The 22,500-nt window shown below is 36.3% G+C and overlaps 2 protein-coding genes across 5 annotated transcripts in view; one reads left to right on the plus strand and one right to left on the minus strand.

Annotated features, from left to right (window-relative positions):
* The window catches only part of LOC135217350 (head-specific guanylate cyclase-like), a 999,777-nt gene that overhangs the window by 537,602 nt on the left and 439,675 nt on the right, over positions 1–22,500 (minus strand). For all 4 annotated transcript variants that reach the window (XM_064253180.1, XM_064253181.1, XM_064253184.1 and 1 more), the window contains one exon: positions 14,541–14,589. The gene's annotated coding sequence lies outside the window, so the exon portion shown is untranslated. The remainder of the gene's footprint in view (positions 1–14,540; positions 14,590–22,500) is intronic.
* The window catches only part of LOC135217599 (guanylate cyclase soluble subunit beta-1-like), a 409,846-nt gene that overhangs the window by 74,129 nt on the left and 313,217 nt on the right, over positions 1–22,500 (plus strand). The window contains 1 exon segment of the mRNA XM_064253564.1: positions 17,725–17,825. Coding sequence (XP_064109634.1) covers positions 17,725–17,825 — 101 coding nt within the window.

The raw sequence follows: 22,500 nt of genomic DNA on the forward strand, positions 1-22,500 counted from the left end.
ACTTATGACAGCATTTCTTCCTTCTTTCTCGATGGATGATTGGCTATACGTAACGAAGGCTAAACCTCTGGCAACAATGACATACAAATTTAAATACAAGCAAAGCAGTACACCTTTATGAACTCTGGAACCTCTTCACTGATAATTGTCATAATGAACAAACCAACAAATATGTTAATAAATACAAAAACACTTCGATTATTAGTCTAACTCCCAAAAGAAGTTTCCTAAGAAATTACAGTCTACTTTATAGGTCACAATCAGATTGACAAGATGTAGGGAATGGTTGGTAATTATCAAAAACATAGTAGACAAGCTTGATTTGATAACTGTTATATCCAATGTCAAGCAATTTTTATTTATTGGCTATCTACCTATTTACTGAAAAAAATAGCCGGTACCGTATATTGGCTTTAAACCTTCACCAATAATTATCGTCAGAATGATGACTTCATGAGGCTCCACCCACTTTCGCCTCGTTATAATTCAGGATAACACTGAAGGCTACCATGGGCATTGTTGGATTAGAAAATTTAACTTCTGGCTATAAAAACTAATTTCTCGAGTAGTTGTAAGAAGTGCAAAATGATCCTCAAGGATCCAAGCAGTTGGCCTAAACGTTTAATTCATGTATATTACTGCTATACTGTTGCGGCACTACTGCTACAGTATTATTACTACGCTAGCACTGATAACCCACCCACATCTATGTATCGTTCCGCCATTCATAAAGTCTTTGGGTTTCAGAGCCGATGGATTTTCTGTCTAGTGGATGGGCGGGGCAGCATTTCGTCAAAAGGTGTTTGTTTACCTTGCTTACGTAATGAATGTTTTTCGACTCTTGGCTCGTAATCATTGGCCATGGCGTCGGCTAGATCATTTTTACTCTATAAAAATTAAAACTATCAGGTTTAGGTTATTGATAATGCTGACAAAATTTGTGTGTGGTTGCAAAATATACATGTGTCAACTTTCAGCTATATCCGATGCTTTGACAAGGAGCAAAGGCCAAAAAACCGTGTTACAGAGACCCTGAATTTCATAGTAGTATATATATATATATATATATATATATATATATATATGATATATATATATATGTATGTATGTATGTATGTATGTATGATGTATGTATGAGTATGTATATGTATATGTAATATACCTTTCTTTTAGGGGGATTAGTAACTCTTTTGTTTTAAAGATACGTCTTGAAATGAGGTTGGTAGCCCCATGGTTCCGACCCACCGCATTAGACTAATTTCTAGGTATATTAATCATTGCTTGGTGAACATTGCCAGAGACGATTTTGCGGGAAACGGCCTAAATTACATAATTTTTCTTGGACTGATTCCTCTCCATGAAGATCCAAGGTGGACCATGCGTTCTTGTCTTTATCTCTTCCTCTCCTTTATTTGTATCATTTACTTATAAATTACATGCTATGTGTTTTTTATCAATGGTTTCAGTTTTATGCAGCATTGTCCTCATTAAATCCATGACCATTTCTCAAGGATTTAATCACCACTTTCCTTAGACTTTTTGTTTTGACGATGGAAGTGAGAAATATTCAGAGTTAATGCTACACCAAGCACTATAAACATCTACGAAATAGATCGAGTGAGTGAAAAGTTCATGTATATTGCCAAGAAGTCTCTGTTGTTATTAGAGAGAGATACCACAGATGAGAACATTTCCAGAGTTTATTATAAAGGCTAGAGCACCAATTAGCGTGACTCACTGGTCTCGTATTCTTAATAAAACCTTTATCGTCAAAAGTGAACGGACATAAAGAACTGCTTGTGCTTGCTAGCATTTGCAATTGAAATAATGACAAAAATAATGAGTATCAAGATAACAATAATGAGGATAATGATGATGATGATGATGAAAATGAATTCTGAACATGTAGGGTAGCAGTTTCCCTTTAAGGTCGGCTCTCTCCGCGAAGCTCTGCCCCTCTGGTATCGTTGCGATATACAATCGTGCGTATCCTGTTGCTACGGCTTTTTTAAGACTTTGTTATCGGTGTTTTGATTGATTTCCCGTCTTGTTTATTGTACACTCCGAAGTTACAGCTTTCACTGAAATGGCGACGAGAACATTTAATATTATCACTTCTTTTATCTTCCTCAATTTTTCCGTTTAAGGTTTTGTCTGGGTCCTTATACAAATACAAGTATAAGTGCTAAACTTCTCGGTGTTAAAGTGGTCTTAAATTATTAATGCAATGTTATGTCTTTTATTTAATAATTTCATAAGGATCATCATATCTCTGTGGCAAAACAAATAGAAGAAATATCCATTTGAATATTGCACCTCTCGTTTTCTAATTCGAATTGCACATTTGCACATGAAATCACAATTCCTTTTGCTTCATTATTAAGATTTGTCAATTTATCTGCGGTTTTGTCTGAGCTTAGTATTCAAATTTTACTAAAGTTACTACACCTGTCTTCTAGGGACAGGAACGGGCTCTCAACATTGAATCAATTTGATTTACTTTGATACACATCAACTTCTATTCCATAATTTGTAAGTTTTTATAAGTAATTATCACTCTATTTTACCTTATTTTCATACACTAATTTCAAATTTTTCCCTTATTTCATCTTTTACCAATCGAATATTGAAAGATTTGTATTGGTAACGGAGAGCTCAATCATCAACTGAAACAAGTTACTGTGTAAGAAAGGAATACCATTTACGTTTTAATAACAAGTAAAATAAGGCAAACATCAGAAGTAAACTCAAGTGTCGAGAACTTCAAAGAGAAAAATTCATATTTTGAGTATTTATGACAGTGGTACAAATATAACAGCAATACTGACAGAGTCGGTTATCGGGGATATAAAATGGCTACAAGAACAGTGTTGAACAAAGTTCAAAGTTCACTAGCAGTTATACCGATGATAATACAAAGAAGTTCAGTTGATTCACTGAAGTTAAGGACGATTTTTGTGCCTTACGGAATAAGAACCCTCAGACACTAACAGATTTTTCAGTGCATGAGTTTGATCATCTTCCTATACAGGGTCTCATACACAATTATGCTGTGGGGAGCATGTTCAGATGGTGAATATAAACAAGGTCGACCCATCGCAACTTGAAGTAGTGGTCCACACTGCCATAGACTTTCTTACAATAACATTTTGAGGTTGACTTTAAATGGCTAAAATTGTTATTGTTAATGTGCATGAAAGCTATTTTAAATTCCATGGCAGTGGGTATCTATAGAGACTCGGTAATAACTAAATTGACCTGAATGTCTATCCTGATGAAGATTTTCAAGGTCTTTCACTATTGAGAGAGTATGCTAAAGTCATAATCAGGGAATAAAAAAAAATAAAAATAAAAAATCAAGGATGAAAATAGGCTAATCATCCTTGTTTTCGGACAAGGTCTAACAGTTCTCACATCAATTCTGTATCCACATCTATTGCTTAGAGGATAATAACCTGCTGTTAGCTGAGGTTACTAATATGATGGGGGTGGGGGGCCATGACGGTATAAAATTTTCTCCGTTATACCTCCTCAGATTGACAAAGTAACCGTTGTATCCAAATTCAGAATCTCCACATACAATAACTCTCTCTCATTCTCTCCCACATCCCATATATATATATATATATATATATATATATATATATATATATATATATATATATATATAATATATATATACATGCAACAGCACAGTCGCGAATGTTACGGAAAAACTTCAAGACAAGGCATACGTTTGCAAAACATTTGTCATGCCTCAAAGGCCAGAGCGCGAGTGCGCAAGTTGACCTTAGCTTATGTTTGTTTGTATGGTGCTTTTACGTTGCATGGAACCAGTGGTTAATCAGCAACGGGACCAACGGCTTTACATGACTTCCAAACCACGTCGGGAGTGAACTTCTATCACCAGAAATCCACATCTCTCACTCCTCAATGGAATGGCCGAGAATCGAACCCGCGACCACCGAGGTGGGACGCTAATGACCAGGCTGATGGTCGTGTCATGTGATCGTGACGTCAGAAAATGCAGTCGTGTGTGTCTGTTCATGCGTGAAACAGGGTGTGTTCGTCGAAGCTTCTAGAACAATTTGATGAGTGCATAAGTACGAACACAAGAGCTTCTCAAAATGTAATATAATGAGACTGAAGGCGAAAGGCGGGTATTCTGGAAAAAGATTCATCTAGAAAGGTAATAGTGACTTTGGTAAACAGTTGAACATTTACAAATGCCCTGAGGGAAGCCGAAATGCAGTAAAAAATATTTTCCAATTATGTGCAACCATTTTTTTTATCTTATTTCTGATAATTGCTGTTTCTTTTACAGATATATTCAAATGTCATTACATAAAATTAATTCTCTGACTGACACTTTTATCTCTTAGTTTTTTTGGGAAAATAGAAATAGTGATGAATTGATGGGTTTTATTAGAGGTAATGTGTAACAGTTTTAATCGAGATGACTATTCTGGGAGAGACTGTATTTCATGTTTTTGGGATTTCCAATTAATTTTCCTTGTCTCCACGTTAGTTTTTTTTTTTAAATAAAGACTCTATTTTTGTACCTCAGAGTCTGGTTTTACCTTAGATCTAATAACTTGGTTTAGCTGCAGAGATTCCGTGTAATGAGGGAATGCAAAGTAGGTTACATTACCAGATCGTGATTTCTCTCCTTTTATTAGACAGGGTCAATTGGACCCTTGTAATATATATATTATTATGTACATAATACTTGACACTAAGACCTCTCAAGAAGGATTTCATCTTGTATCTACAGAGTTGCAAGCACACAATGGTAAAACAATCATCTCTGGTCACTTTGATCAAAGGATATAATATATATATATATATATATCTATATATATATATAGATATAATTATATATATATATATATACATAATTTGCATACACTATATGTATATGTGTATGTTTGTGTAGTTTTGTTTACCGACAATAACATAATTATGAGTCAATACTACATCTTTGTTAAAACAGAAAATACTGGTTTAAGGCATGAAAACCAATAAAATTGTTTAAGTTTACCCAACTCGACAAAATATTCAAAGCCAATGTTATTCCTTCCATGTATTGATTTCTTCTATACTTCATTAATCATGTTCGAATTTGTATTTCTCGAAAGCACAATGTCCCAGATCTCTCACTACTTTGCAGAGAAGCTTCAAGCGCACTCACATGACAACACCACCCTTTCAGTAAATATTGGGATAACTCTGAATGCATTCCAGGTGGTAAAATGAAATCCAACGGAAACATGAATATTCCTGATAAATATTGAAACTGTAACTGACACCAGCAACAAATGGCAACACTGAGTGCCATTCGGTAACTCAAGCGTCCTGTCTTTCTCTTGGTGATTGTACGAAATATATATATATTGTAAGTTGGCATAATTGTGACATGAATAGGTGTTTATCCTCTGCTGTTAGTGTTTTTCTCTTTTCTTTGCCAACATACACGGCAGCAGTTCCTGATTATACGTGATCTTACATTTTATTTGAATGTACAAAGAACTTCAGCAATGCTAGGAATTATATTCAAATCTGTCGAAATAATTTGTCGTCTCTCTCTCTCAGGTCTTTATGTATGCTTGCTTGCCTTCAAGTGAACTTTCAAAGGGGCCCTCCTGCAACACACACAAACTTTCGCTACCCCAATTAGGACGTGCGTCTGCTCTCACTTAATCATAGCGAACGACTGTTCTTTGTATAATACGTACAAATCAAAGTGATGGTCTCACATATCCGTATGTAAAAGCGCTTATGCACTCATTATCACAGACTACATTATATATATATATAATATATATATATATATATATATATATATATATATATATATATATATATATATATATATATATATATCAGCAAAGGCCACAGGGAAAATTTTTAAAAAAGAAAAGACAGAGTGCCAAGTACTTTCGTGTATTTAACACATCTTCAGGGCACACACAAAAAAATTCCCTGTGGCTTTTGCTGGTAAACAAAATCACGTGCTTACTTTTGTGATTTTATAGAATATATATATATCTATATATATATATATATATATATATATATATATATATATATATATATAGTGTGTATTTAATCCAAAAATAGCCACACAACTTCCCTGACTACATACATTAGTACTACATGTGTTCAGCTTCGATAAACGCCCAATTCTCTAGCTTCAGAAGACAAACAGTATAATTCTATTCATATATCCTGAGGAGAAAACAGAAGTTACACTGGGGAATAGTGTGTGCTCCTCCCAACATCTGTTATTTTCTTTTCCTAATCCCTGCGATGTCCTGCTCATTGGTCTTAAAACTCCTCCTGCAATTCCAAGCAGTCTTCTTAATCTCCATGGTCGTATGCTTAATCCTTCGTTGTACCGGATTATCCCCTTACTGTCCAGCTTTTATTAACGCTCTTCTTAAAACTCTGGTATATTATTGCACAAGACATCTTGTAATCAAAATTACTCCCTATGTCGCTTTCCATCGTTTATTCACAGCAATTGATAAGGACATTCTCTTCGTCACCCTTTGTGTTTTATTCTTGTCGGTGCATATGAAATTTCTTTTCTCAGTTGATCTAATGAAATTATAAGAGCAGCTCTTGATGTTGTTCGTTGTGGTGGTGAATGTTCTGTTGAATGGCCTGTTCTCTCCTTGCACGATTTGCCGCTCTGAACCAAATGTAGGTACTTTAACGCAATTACCAGAAGGTGCTACGTAAACCTCGACCCCTCTTGTCATCACCTTTTCTTGGAAATTTATTTCTAAATGCCTTATTTTTAATGTTTTTATAATTCCAAACTAGACTTTTGTTTTTCATTTTTAATCCTTAATGATGCACGGTTCTGGGTAACGATCGTATCTTCCTTGTTTGTTCTGTCTTCATCTTAGTGCCTTTCCCCACAGTAGTGTTTGCAAATCCTTACTATGTGCAGTTCCCCACAGTAGTGTTTCCAAATCCTTAATATGCACAGTTTTGTACAATTGTTTCCAAAAACTTGCCATGTCCAGTTCTCCAATACAGTGTTTCCAAATCCTTACCATTTGCAGTTCCCCACAGTAGTGTTTCCAAATCCTTAATATGCAATTCCCCACAGTAGTTTCAAAATCTTAACTATATGCAGTTCCCAACATAAGGTTGACTACACACCCTGTATGCCTTATTAATCAACACTATCATCATCCCTATCCTAATGTCCGTTGTGTGCTCAAATATATGTATAAGTAAGCATTGACATGTGTCTTTTCTGTGTATACTAAACTCTGTTTTACTGTCTGCCCTGGTGGGTTTAACATCTAGGAAAGGGATTAACCCTCTTTTCTCCTCTTCTAAGGTGAATTCGCTCTATTCGTTAAACGGACTGAGTTCATATAATTATTCCACATCTTTTTAAATCGTCTTGACTTCAACTTTCATGGAAAGTTCAAAGTTGTCTGCTCTAGTTGGCCCCACTTTTCTCCTGGGATTCTGTCGTAGACTTTAACTATTATCAGGTCTCCTTATGTCCGGAATCATGGATCTGACGGACCCTGTCCTGGAAACATCGCCGCTGTAAACCTTTTGCATCACCTGGTGTTTTGTGTGGCTTCCTTTTCAAATAAATATGCAGCTGATGGCTTTCAGTTTTCTGTAAAAGAAAACTACAGAGATGTCAATTTCTCTGTCCGTCCGCACTTTTCCTGTCCGCCCTCAGATCTTAAAAACTACTGAAATTGCAGCCCTCTAACCTCAGGAGTTATCTTATTTAAGATTAAAGTTATCCATAATCGTCCTTCAGGCAACGACAAAGGACAGGCCAACCACCGGGCGGCCATTAGTTTCATGGGCCGCGGCTCCACAGCATTATACCGAGACCACCGAAATATAGATCTATTTTCGGTGGCCTCGATTATACGCTGTTCAGAAAAATCGATTGCGCCGATGAAACTTTGGCTCATTTTTTTTATACATATCTCACATTTGGCTCAGAAAATAAAAGAATATTTTGATTAAGTAACAGTTAGTGGCTTTCCTTTATGCCTTTAGCTTCGATTAAGATGTCTATGTACAGTATCTAGCGTAACTAACCAATCTTTTTCCGGTGTCTTCCGTAATATCCGTGTGAAGTTCGCAAACTTCGCAAGAGTTTTTATTTTATCTGTTTCCTCATTAAACATTATATAGAGAACATCTCACCTGTTCATTATACTATTTCAGGTATCCTAATATATGCTATCGTCGGTGGACTCTGCTGCAAATCGCATAATCTACCCAACTGAGCCACGGCTTAAGGGAGCTTTGAGTTAAATCATTCCTGAGAGCAATATGATTGAGTGGGATTCACTCCCTGAATCCCACTGTTGAGAAACGCTGCTGAAATTATGCAGCAAACATGGATTACAGTACTCTCTCTCTCTCTCTCTCTCTCTCTCTCTCTCTCTCTCTCTCTCTCTCTCTCTCTCTCTCTCTCCTAGCACGAAAACTTACGATTAAAAAGGTATCCTTTTTCAAAAGTATAAAAGAAAGTTTCGAAAAATATGAGACGGACAAAAAGTTTATTTTTCATTTCTCCTGCGCTGCCGCCCCCTCCCCCCAACCCCCCGCCCCCGCCCCCGTGCTTTTCTTTCCTTTAAACACTGATGGAAAAGGAAATATTGCTCAAAAATAATAATAAAAAAAAGAAGAAATACTTTTGTACCCGGATGATCGAAAAGTGGATTTTCGATTTGAATTTTTACTTATTTTTAGGTGCTGCATACGATCTAAAGTGTAATTTGCGTTTGCTATTCCATGGCAATGTAACTATCTTACCATTCTCCTTAAATATGGCGCAATTCTAACAGGGGATCGAGAGCGCAATCTCATACCCAAGGAAGCTTACGGACGGACCCGAGTCCCGAGGCTCCCACAAATGATCAACAGTTTAGGTACCTAATTGTTTGTTTGTTTGTATGGTGTTTTTACGTTGCATGGAACCAGTAATTATTCAGCAACGGGACCAACGGCTTTATTTGACTTCCGAACCACGTCGGGAGTGAACTTCTATCACCAGAAATACACATCTCTCACACCTCAATGGAATGCCCGAGAATCGAACTCGCGGCCACCGAGGTGGCAGGCCAAGATCATACCGATCACGCCACTGAGGCGCCGGTTTAAATTTTCTATTAATTTTGTGTTCCCCTCAAAATTTTCCCGCGACGAATTTGCCTTTTTCTTTTTCGGTTTTAATATAAATAAGTGGAACGAAGTTGTATCGCCCATGTTTTTAAAAACAGAATTTTCTATACTACTTAAAGTCCCTAAATTTCCTATTTTTTGTTCTTATTTTACATATGTATATATATATTTAGTAATATATATTGTATATTATATTTATATATTATATATATATATATATATATATATATACTATATATATAAACGGGAGAAAATTTAAGGACATGACGTGGTAGAGAAAATTCAATTTTTAAAAACATGCGTGATACAACTTAGTTCCACATATATATATTAAAACTGAAAGAGAAAAATGTAAATTCGTCACAGATTATTTTGAGGGGAACACAATATATATATACATATATATATATATATATATATATATATATATATATATATATATATATATATATATATATATTATACCCATATATATTGTGGAGGCGTTTTTATTCTCATGGACTGTAAAAGTATCATACAACCTAACTCATAGCTAACAAAGTGAAGTCGACCACACGTTAATAAAAAAAAAGTCTAAGGATTACAATGGAAATGACTGCGAAATGAGCGGCGCGTCAATGTGAAATGACAGAGAAAAAGAGAAAATAGTTGTCCTGACGAATTGACAAATCGCGCCTGACGCTCCGATATTCATGTGAAGGGACTGAAACTCAAGACGTCTAGGTAGTGATGATTTTGGAAGGAAATACTGTAAATATCGGCTCCGTTGTCAAAAGGGAAGCAGATTTTGGGTGGCGAGCAAATGAAAATTCAGCCGATTGAAGAAATCAACCGACGAGACATACTCTGTTTACCTTCTTAACACGGACAATTCTGAGACACATCAAACTATTATACAAGGGCATAGTATATTTCTCCCGTCAGGGGACCTTATGCGGGGCACTGTAGGCATTTGTTGAGGTTCTTTGCAGCGTGTCCTCGGCCCCTAGCTGCGACCCCTTTTGTCCCTTTTACAGTACCTCCTTTCATATTGTCTTTCTTCCATCTTACTTTCCACCGTCATAACAACTGATTCAGAATGCAATTACGAGCTTTTCCTCTTGTTACACCTTTCTAATCTTTGACTGTCAATTTCCGTTTCAGCGCTGAATGACCTCATAGGGCCCAGTGCTTGACCTCTGGCCTAAATCCTATATTCAATTCAAGTCATAGTAAATTTCTCCTGTCGAATATCAACACAATTCATAAGCAGTATGCGTGGTGTTCCAGTCTACACAATTTATTTACACGTTGCCTGGGAGCCCTGTAAAACCACTTTTAAATTTTTCTTAATGAATACTGGTAAGTTTGAGACTAAAGTTGGCCTTTAACTCATTAAATTTCTTTGTAGTAAAATTATGAAATGATAATATCAAAAATTTCGACAAGTTAACGATTAACAGTTACTGATGGAAAGTTAATTGATAACGTTTGAATTTCATTAATCCATAATCGTGAGTACGGGGCTTTATCCTTAATTGGTTTATATTTCAGACTGGTTACCTTTCCCTTGAAATGTGATTATAATTCTTTTGTATCAACGTTACTTCAAAATATTTGTTTCTCGACATACAAGAAAAAAAAAAAAAAAAAAAAATCTTCAGATCCTCTGTTCATTCGTTTTTTTCTATTCACCATAGTTCCTCGCTGGACGAGTAGTTTTCGCGCTCGGCTGCCAATCCAGTGGTCCGAAGTTCGAATCCCGGCTCGGCCAACGCTGAGTCAGAGGAATTTATTTCTGGTGATAGAAATTCATTTCTCGATATACGTAGTGTGGTTCGGATCCCACAATAAGCTGTAGGTCCCGTTGCTAGGTGACTAATTGGTTCCTAGCCACGTAAAAATATCTAATCATTCGGGCCAGCCCTAGGAGAGCTGTTAATCAGCTCAGTGGTCTGGTAAAACTAAAATATACTTAACTTTTTTCTATCCATCATTAATTCCAATAGAGAGAGGATGCAACATCCAACAAACATGGTAGAAGTAGTAACCCAGTGCTAATACTAACATGCGGAAGCTCCTTGGGACTCTTTGGGAGTTTAGTACTATAGTAGATTCACATCAACCTTGCATTTGATGTCTAGGCCACCAGTCCCTTACGACGCTCCTGATTGGCTGTTGATAAGCCATTCACAGGGCTGGAAATTCTCATTCTCTCGAGAGAGTTCACATAGGGAGGATGTAAATTCCACCTCTCCTGAGGGATACTTTTGAAAGACGTATCCCTCAGGAGAGGTGGAACATAGATCCTACCCATGTGAACTCTCGAGAGAGACTGAGGAGAGTTTCCAACCCTGTGACTGGTTTATCAACAGCCAATCAGGAGCGTCGTAAGGGTCTGGTGGCCTAGACATCAAATGCAAGGTTGATGTGAATCTACTATAGACCCTCGGGAATCAAAGTATTATATAGTACACCCATTTCTATATTGTGCGGTCGACAAATTATATCAATAAAACGATATCTTCGTGCGGCTGTCTACTTGACTTTGCACGAGTTTACCCTAGAATTTGAATAAGGCGGATACATGCCGGGTAAATACCATGGCCGAATAAGTACAATAACAATAGACGTTTCATATCTTTAGCCCATTCTTATTAAACATTTCAGAAATATAAACAGCAAAGAAATAAATAAATGAGAGAGAGAGAGAGAGAGAGAGAGAGAGAGAGAGAGAGAGAGAGAGAGTCTTGTTAACTTTGAATCATCCCCTGGAAAAATCACTCAGGATTTTGATCCCTTCCTTACCATAATGTAAATCGATAGGGATCAGCAAACGACGGCGACTGTGGCCATATTTGTGCTTCAACAGTGACTTCAGGCTCCCTTAAAAGTTTCTTGTCTTTCATCAAAGGCTACAGGGTAATATTTTACAGTATTCTAATCCAAGTTATGGTAGGTATTATAAGTTATTCCGGGGGCATAATGGTTACAGGTATTTTCCTAATGATTTTTTTTAGTTAGTCATTTCATTCACATTATAGTCTGCTTTATTCATGAATTGCATTGGCGAGTCGGTACCCCGGTACCTTTCTAATGTAGCCGTTTACCTTTCATAGAGAAACTGTTTTCATGACCGCAAATCAAAAGGGCCATCCTTTCATCCTTTCATCCTTTCACAGGAACATAAATTTATGCAGTCGTTCCTCTTGAGAGAGGAAATGGAGTTTATGGGACGTAGGAAATAACCTTGTCAAGGGATGCACCAGAATGAACTTATGGCCCAATGCTCCTACAAATAAATCTAGCTGCTCTAGATGCATTTCTCACTCCAGAGAAAATGGTGAAAACGAGTCTATTAATGAAACGAAAACTTATCTTTTTTTCACTTTGTATTCGTCGAAGGTAAAAAAAAAAAAATTTAATCCTATATATCTATATTGCATGACTTGACACTTTGGATACTTATTTAATTAGGTAAAATGACGTTTTCCTTTTTTTTTTTTTTTTCAAGCCCAGAATTAGCATGAAAAGGCTTTTCCTTCCATGGTGGGATCCGAACCCGCACACGCGGTCCCTCGTTGGCCGAGTGGATTTCGCGCTCGGCTACCAATCCGGTGGTCCGAAGTTCGATTCTCGACTCGGCCAACGTGGAACCTGAGGAATTTATTTCTGGTGCTAGAAATTCATTTCACGATATAATGTGGTTCGGATCCCACAAACAGCTGTAGGTCCCGTTGCTAGGTAACCAATCAGTTCCTAGCTACGTAAAAATATCTAATCCTTCGGGCCAGTAGCCCTAGGAGAGCTGTTAATCAGCTCAGTGGTCTGGTAAAACTAAGATATACTTAACACCCTAGTAAGATTTAGGTCCGATCCAAACGCAGGCTGTCATTCGTAAGCGTGTTCAGAAATGTGGGTAAAAACGAGGAGTGGAGACGAGACGTTACTGAGGTTATTAAAATTGATTCATGAGTATGACGGTTTCTGATGAAACTTACATTCATTAGGTAACAATGGGAAGATGAGGCCTGCTCGGTGTTGCATGGCGCTCTCTGGAACAGTGACCTTTATGAAAGGCAGAAGGTACTTCGCGGAAGAACGATAATATTAGGAAAAAATTTACTGGTTGGATTACTAAATAGAAAAAGTGCCTTAGATTCGATCAAATGGAGGGAGACAAAGTGAATAGTGGGACATCATCAGTACTGGAGTAGTAGTCCAAGTAAAATTCTAGGAACCGAACAGATGACTAAAAAAAAGCATCTGATATTTTTAGAAACACAGCATTCAAAGTAAATCTTATTGGTTTGCTTTTCCTGGTGTCATTTGGGACCCTTTTAGTCAGAAATCTAGAAACAAAAAATGACCTGCATCAGTGCCAATAACATCCTTCACATCTAATTTTACGCATCATAGTCTCCCAATAATCCAGGGGTGAAGTACCTTTATGAGTGTTGATGGTTGTTATTTGTATGGTGTTTTTACGTTGCATGGAACCAGTGGTTATTCAGCAACGGGACCATCGGCTTTACGTGACTTCCAAACCACGTCGAGAGTGAACTTCTATCACCAGAAATACACATCTCTCACTCCTCAATGGAATGGCCGAGAATCGAACCCGCGACCACCGAGGTGAGAAGCAAACACCAAACCAACCACGCCACTGAGGCGCTTATGGGTGCTGATAGCAAAGTAGAATATTATTCCTCAGTTATTGTCTCTGACTACGTCTGTCTGTCTGTGTGTCTCATAATGTGCTGTCTAGAAATGACACATTGCTGTATTTTCCCCTAGTGCTCTTGTAACGCACGTCATGATGAGGCTAATCAAGGATATAGATGCCGTTTCTGTTTGCATAAGAGAATCTATTCTAGGACGTTCCATTCTGGGCGTTGAACACTTACATTAATGTTACTGAAGACCCTATCATGATTGTCATTATCATGACAGTGTCTTCAGTAACATTAATTTAAGTGTTCAATGACCACAATGAAACGTCCTAGAATAGCAATCATTATCATGACAGTGTCTTCAGTAACATTAATTTAAGTGTTCAACGACCACAATGAAATGTCCTAGAATAGATTCTCTTCATGAAGACACATTTAGGGGAATTCTCTTTAAAAAGACATACTTAGGGGAAGATGCCTGTATCATTAACGCAAACAGATACGGCATTTATATCGTTGGTTAGCCAACAAAATAGACTCAAGATTGCCTGGCTGGAGCAAAATAATAAAACAAAAGTAAATATCAACCAAGGTATTTTCCTAAAAGATTTCATAGCTCGAAAGTACCCAATGAATAATAGAATCTATAAACAGAAAAGAATATGCTAATTTAAAAGTTACAGCAAGGGAAACCAGATGACTCACCTCTCACAAATAACAATAAAGATGTTCCAGACGGTTCAGGAAAGAGCAACTGAAATTAGACACAAAAAACAGAACATGAGTTGCTTATCCTTTTTTGACAGTAAATTGGAGCGTTATTGACTTGAAGGTAGTTGAACTCTTCCAGTCTACATGGTACCACACACACACACACAAAATTGGTACAGTTATTGACAACAGAAACATTGTTAAAACACAATAAAGACTTGATCACTGCGGCACCCTGGAATTAAAGAAAAAGGAATTACATAATTTATGTTAGTTGACATTTTTTATTTCACTGTTAAAGTAAAATACATGGTAAAATACGAGCGTAAAATGCATATTGTAAATCTAAAATTTCCTGGTTTTCTTTTTGAGTCACCCTATAACAAACCAGGAGAAAATCCACAAACTGCTGGACAAACAAAGACAACATAGACAAATATTGAACTACCATGGGCAAACCGAATATAGTCATTTATCAGAGTGGCGGTCTACGAGTAACTTCACTATGAGCCACATACTGACACAGACCAAACATACTGTTGAGATGTGGCATTCCGTTATTTTACAAAAGCAGCGCCAATCTGAAGTAAATATTTTTCGTGTTACAAGTAGCCCCGCTCATTTGACTAAACCACATCTGATCAGTGTTCCCAGTCTGTAGAGTATAAATTTGAACTATTACAATAAAACATTATAGGCGACTGTCATAATTCTATCCAATAGCGATGGCAAGTTTCAGAATAGCACCTTTTAGGATGTATCGTTGGGGTCGTCAGTATTTTCATTTTACCCACTAGGTCAATATTTACTTGTTATTTCTATAGCACCTCACTGTGATCTCAGGCAACGGGTATTTTTTTGTTCGTTTGTTTGTATGGTGCTTTTACGTTGCATGGAACCAGTGGTTATTCAGCAACGGGACCAACGGCTTTACGTGACTTCCGAACCACGTCGAGAATGAACTTCTATCACCAGAAATACACATCTCTCACTCCTCAATGGAATGGCCGAGAATCGAACCCGCGACCACCGAGGTGGGACGCTAAACCATACCAACAACGCTGAGGCGCTGGCAGGCAACGGGTAAACACTCAAAGTTTTTATTGGATGGTCAAGGTTATTATTCCACAGTGATAACCCTGGAATCTTTCCATGTATTTACATGGCTTCCTTTTTCTTAGGGCAATAACATTATTCAAATTGGGAAATCGCTCTCTAACTATTCCAAAATCCTCACCACGCCTTTCCTTTCTGCTTTTTTGTTTTCCTTTTTATCTGGGCAGAGCTGAATCGAAGGAAATTGTTTAACTCACGTTTCCTCTCGACTTTATTTTACCTCTGCTTCTGAAATATTTAATGACTTGAAGTTACTTGGTCCGTCTGTTTTCCAGTGATAAGGCGCAGATAATGTGTAAGAACACGTTGAGATTATTTCCTTCCTAGTTAAATTTCCAGATATTCATATACTAATTCCTTTGATATTATCCTCATACCAATGGTACACCTGCACCCGATGGTATGATCATTTCACCCCGGTTTGTTAAAAAAGTTTCATATTTTTACCCGTCGAGTAAATAACGTTCTGCGTATAGCAAAGGATTGGAGAATGTCGAAAAGACGCATGCTCCTAAAAAGGGGCCACCATTGCCTCAATAAAAGAATCCTGTAAGCATTCACGTGCCGTCTTGAACTGAACAAACAAGAGGTCTTACAACAACGCAGGGTAAAAGCCCGAAATGAATCCCCTAACTTAATCTTCCTTAGTCAGATGTCGTGTCTCGTTTTTGCTGAAGAGTGCTTGTCTCCTTGCAGCGGTGTAAAAGAGGCGCATACCTTTTACAAACTTTGTGTTGGGTGAATTATCACAGAAAGCTTTCAGTTTATGTCAACTAATTTTCTTAGAGATAAGGTTAAAGGCGATGTTCCGCCGTAGGTAAGAAGTCAAAAAAGGTTTGCAAACATTTTTCTCTTTGCTCCGAAAGGATTCCTGAGAATCTTTGTTCAGTTGTTGCAGTTACATAACATTCTTTCCTCCTAAAGTGACCAGAGCTCCTGACATGGCTTACTTTAATATTCCATTTGGCATGCGACACTTATTTTCCAGGAAGAATCGTTTCATGAGCTATTAAAACATGAAATTGTGACCGATATGCATGTACCTGAAAATAAAATTTTTCCCTGTTTTTATATCTATAAAAATATACATTCACATATCTATATATATATATATATATATATATATATATATATATATATATATATATATATATACTGGATGGAAAAATGTTCTGTTACAACAGAATTCCATCAAATAAAATGAGCCCACAAAAACACCAAAATATAGAGAGAAAAGAGTACTATATTTCAGAGACTGCTGTCTCCCTCTTCAGTAAATGAATGAGAAAAGTTTACAGAAAAGGTGGTATTTATACCAAGAGGTCCATCCACAGGCAAGCCAATTTAGTCTGACGATAATCTTCCTTTAATCTTCTTAAGCGTTGGTTGAATGAAAATCTTGTCGATCGTATCTGAATCCCATGCTCCTTTTGAGATGTACTTTTCTCTCTATATTTTGGTGTTTTTATGGGCTCCTTTATATATATATATATATATATATATATATACATATAATATATATATATATATATATATATATATAATATATATGTGTGTGTGTGTGTTTCATGAAAGGATATTTATGGTTATATAATTATGTGACTAAACTCTACAGGAAATTTATCATTTCTGACCGCCCCATAATCTATTGATGAGGATAGTCTAGTTTTCTGACAATTAGCACATATAAACGTTGACGCTTATAAGCAGACTCATTTCCTACACATACACACACACACACATACACACACACACACACACACACATATATATATATATATATATATATATGTGTGTGTGTGTGTGTGTGTGTGTATGTGTGTGTACGTATATAATTTTAAATATATTCTAAAGAAGCAAAATTCATCATTTTCGGATGGTTTTTAGTTTACTTATAATAACGGACTTCAGCTTTAATAAACGTTTAAATATCTATTTATAGCTAAAACATCACGACATGCTGAAAAGGTGAGATCAAGTAAGAAAGACGCTATTTTCGCCTTTATCGTCGATGCAGCCTTCTCTGTGCCTTAACGTTCTCTTTTCTTTTCTCTTCCAAAAGGCGCGAGGCAGACGTCCACATGGACGGTTCCTTTCTTGTGCGCCTTATCTACGAAGATGAGATCACTTACAACATCGTCGGAGCTGCTGAGAAGGTCCTTGGTGAGTTACAATGTGATTTTTCTCGCGTATAATGATGTCTCATACTCCCCATTGTACACATAGCAATGAACCGTCAACGTTCTTACACGTGTGGAAATTCTTTTTTGCAATGTTTACTGCAGACAACCCAGTGTATACATACATACATACATACATACATACACACACACACACACACACACACACACACACATATATATATATATATATATATATATATATATATATAAAATCATCAATAAAGGGAAGAGGACACACACACAGATGTACAGGATGTCTTTATTGCGACGTTCCGTAATTATCCAATTAATTACATCATCAGGCTATTAAAATGAAAAATAAAATTCCTAGTAGAATTGTAAAAACAAAACTAAAAATAAAAAATTTTGTTTTTACAATTTTACTGGGAATTTTATTCTTCAATTTAACAGCCTGATGATGTAATTAATTGGATAATTACGTAACGTCGCAATAAAGACATCCTGTACATCTGTGTGTGTCCTCTTCCTTTTATTGATGATTATTAATATGGATTGACTCCGGGCTCCTAGCACAAATCCTATAATATATATATATATATATATATATATATATATATATATAATATATATATATATATATATATATATATATATATATTATATGTATATATAATATACATATATATATTGTGTGTATATGTAGTAGACGTCACGTAATTTGAAGATTTTCTTACGAAAACAGCAAGAATACATAACTGCAAGTCACTTAGTTCGTTTGTGAAGGTTTTGATACAGTTCCCACTAAAGGCCTTTAATTCCAAAGCAGGAAGCACTGGAACTAACTACCTTGTCCTGAGATGTTAGCGGCTATTGAATTTAGAGTTGAAAGGACATGGACATTACATTTCATACTTTTGAGCCTGTAACGTCAAAGAAAATCTTATCTTCATTGGCAGTACAATAGAGAAAACGTTAGGCTCGTTTACAAAAAGATTACTTTCACTTACGATATTTCCTTCAGTATTTAATTAATGCTTTCTTTGATTACTAACTATCTGAGGCTTTTATTTTATTTATTGTTTGCTTTCCTTCCTTTGCTTTACAATTCTCTTTAGATCACCGCATAAATTTCATATTTTTAAGATACAGTCTTACGTATATACAGACCGTTTACAGACTTGAAAACGAACCATTCATATTTGATTCATAGATGCTTGGGATGGAAATATCTCCCAAAAATTATACTGGTTTTAAGGTTTGTGACACACGTATGGAAGCGCCTTTAAAAGTAGAGTTCGTTTGTCGGGAAACTCTTGTGCAACCTAAATTTCGCTCATGGAACTGATTCCCTGATCAATATGTACACACAACCCATTTCCTTGGATCTGTTTTAGCTGTTGAGCTACTTTCACTATCACGAACTGTTAAAAGAGCCTATTTTTAATGTGGACCTTTAAACCAGAAGGCAATTCTCACAGGAAATGTGAATTCTTGATATTACACCACTTCCGTGAGGTAATCATTACTTTTTTATGACATTATGGCTCTCCTTAATTATATATATATATATTATATATATATATATTATATAATATATATATATATATATATATATATATATATGTGTATATATATATATATATATATATTATATATATATCTATAATATACATACATCATACATATATATATAATATCTATATATATATATATATATATAGATATATATATCATATAATATATCTATATATAACATACTATATAGATATATATATATATATATATATATATATATATATATACATACACACACACACACACATATATATATATATATATATATATATATATATATATATATATATACATATATATATATATATATATTTGGACGTTATGATAAAAGCTGGAGCGAATATTATTCCAGTCGTCAAGAATTTTCTATGAGAGTATTTTTCCCTCATTACTGCTTAAAATTGAGTGATGAATTCTTTTAATCCTGAACAAACAATTCAAAGCGGCAAGCTGTCTTTTTACGCCGAAATGTATGTAGTTTTTACAGAGGATCCTGGACTTGCTAGAGATGACAGATGGTGCTTGCGACTTTGCGAAAGTCAGCTGGCGCCTGCTTGTATCAGGAAAACATCCATGAGGGGAAACTGATAAAAACTCCTTGCATGACGTTTGAGGGGGACAAAGCTGGATAACTTTGTGATGCCTTGTCGCTAAAAGTATTTGTTGTGGCCACCAGCAGCAGAAGGTGATCCATATGCCGGAAATCTCTGGAGACCATTTTACGTACACAGTCTGCTGTGATCCGCAATTTAGCAACGCATCTCTTTACCGCAGGAAGAAAATATTTTTCTTTTGGGGATTCTGTCTTTTAAAATGAATTTACTCTAGGTCCGCGCTACGAGCGTTCGGCAGCTTTACAGCCTTTCCCTTATTAGGATATATACACGCATTTGCCAATCTCATGAGAAATGTTGACTAACCAATGGAGAAATTGCATGTAGTGGAAATTGCATGCAGTGCTTTAGAATTGAAAATTTGAGAGTTTGTTCTTAATCACCGTAAAACCAATTTACCTGAATCATACTTGTACAATGTTATCAGCCGTTAGCATCCTAGTAGTGACCACATAAGCATTTATTTTAACCGATAAGTTATCTTCAGTGAATAGACATGTGGTCACTTTCCAATTACTCAAACTCACTATGCCAGAGATTACCAAATGCGACAGGAATTTAAAAGAAAACAGGTAAAAATTTAGCAGGTGTTTCTTCGGCGCAATCGAGTTTTCTGTACTATTTCTGTCCGCTCTCAGATCTTAAAAACCACTGAGGCCAGAGGGCTGCAAACTGGTATGCTATCATCCACCTTCCAATCACCAAATACCAACTTGCAGCCCTCTAGCCTCAGTAGTTTTAATTTCATTTAAGGTTAAAGTTATCCATGATCGTGCGTCTGGTAATACTATAGGTGCCAACAACACAGATCACCACCGGGCTGTGGCTGAAAATTTCAAGGGCAGCGACTGAGAGTTTCATGGGTCGTGGCTGAGTGTGTCATACAGCATTATACGCTGTGCAGAAAACTCGATTGCGCCAAAGAAAGTTCGGATCATTTTTTATGTTTATGATTCATTTCACATCAGATCGGCTGCATTTCATGTATGGGGGGCTTATTTTTGGGGGTGTCACTGGGTGTCAGGTTGCCTGGCAACAGCAGACAACATGACCGCTACAAGCAGATACGTGAGGACGCCTCTATTGATGTGGAAATGTTGCCAAGGCTACGTTGGTTAGACATAGACAATCTTCGGTGTGATTACCGAGTGCAAGTGGTGACACAAACCCCAGTTCTATAATGACGATATGGAGAGATTTAATCTTGTATTATACCTGCTATTTCTATACTCCCACTTCTAAAGAGTAAAAACGAGATAAGAATGTGGGAGTAAACTCAAGAAACAGTATTTTCAACTTCAACCTTTCCACTCTGTAAACATTATGGTGTTTGTTTGTTTGTTTGTATGGTGATTTTACGTTGCATGGAACCCGTGGTTATTCAGCAACGGGACCACCGGCTTTACGTGACTTCCGAACCACGTCGAGTGATGAATCAAATTTAATCGTAATTATCCCACCAATACTATGAGTTTTATCTTATAAAATTTTGCATTCATTTATTATTCAAAAACATGAGAAATGAAACTTCGTGTATGAACTGCGTGTTCAATTATTACTGCGAAGTAAAGCCAAATTAAAGTGACAAACTATGAGAGTTTTACAGCTACCACATCGCTTTTTTACTTAAAAAAAAAATGAGCTTCTTAGTGAAATCAAGATGACTTTTCAACTTCTTACACGTGCAAATTTTCTTAGTTTAAAATGTGATACACAGGTGATATAATTCTAAGTTATGAAGGGCTAAAACAACCAACGATAGCTCTTTAGCTCTCAACAATGTTATATTTTAAGTACAAAATATAAATTTTTGAGATTTTTTTTCGAGAGCCCTTGATACTATATAGTCTACTGTTTGAAAACAAAAGGAGAACAGTGGGATGATAACAGAGACTGACCCTCCACCACATGACCATCCATCTAAATGGCTCTCATATTTCGACTTAAGTTGCGCATTCTGGGGTTGCTGCTCCCTCCTGAGCACACTTCATAAATACCTGTCCTTCATCCCGCCCCGTCTTCATTTTAAGGCATAATTCTCGCCTCTCCCTCTTCCTTTGAAGAGAACGGCTAGAGGTATCGTTGGTTTCATCTAAGGATCATGCTACATCATTTTAGCGACCCTTTACTTGATGTAGAAAAGATGTTTACATATTTATTCTCTCTCTCTCTCTCTCTCTCTCTAGTGTGTGTGTGTGTGTGTACTTATGCATGTCTGTAAGTATATATGTATGCATGAATATATTGCATTTATAATTTGTATGCATTTGCTATACGCGTACAAGCAATTTAACACGTCTTAAGTTCAATACACACACACTCTCTCTCTCTCTCTCTCTCTCTTAGTGTGTGTGTAACAGATATATATCGGTACGTTTTGCATACCCCCTTTTTCAACAGACACCTGTAATGGGGTGCTTATTACATTTATCATAAAGACACTTTAATCTCATAATTATCCACACCGTAATCAGTGTTTACTTCTTTCCCGCGAAGCTAATACCT

Source organism: Macrobrachium nipponense, chromosome 7 (assembly GCF_015104395.2).
Source record: "Macrobrachium nipponense isolate FS-2020 chromosome 7, ASM1510439v2, whole genome shotgun sequence".
Taxonomy (NCBI): Eukaryota; Metazoa; Arthropoda; class Malacostraca; order Decapoda; family Palaemonidae; genus Macrobrachium; species Macrobrachium nipponense.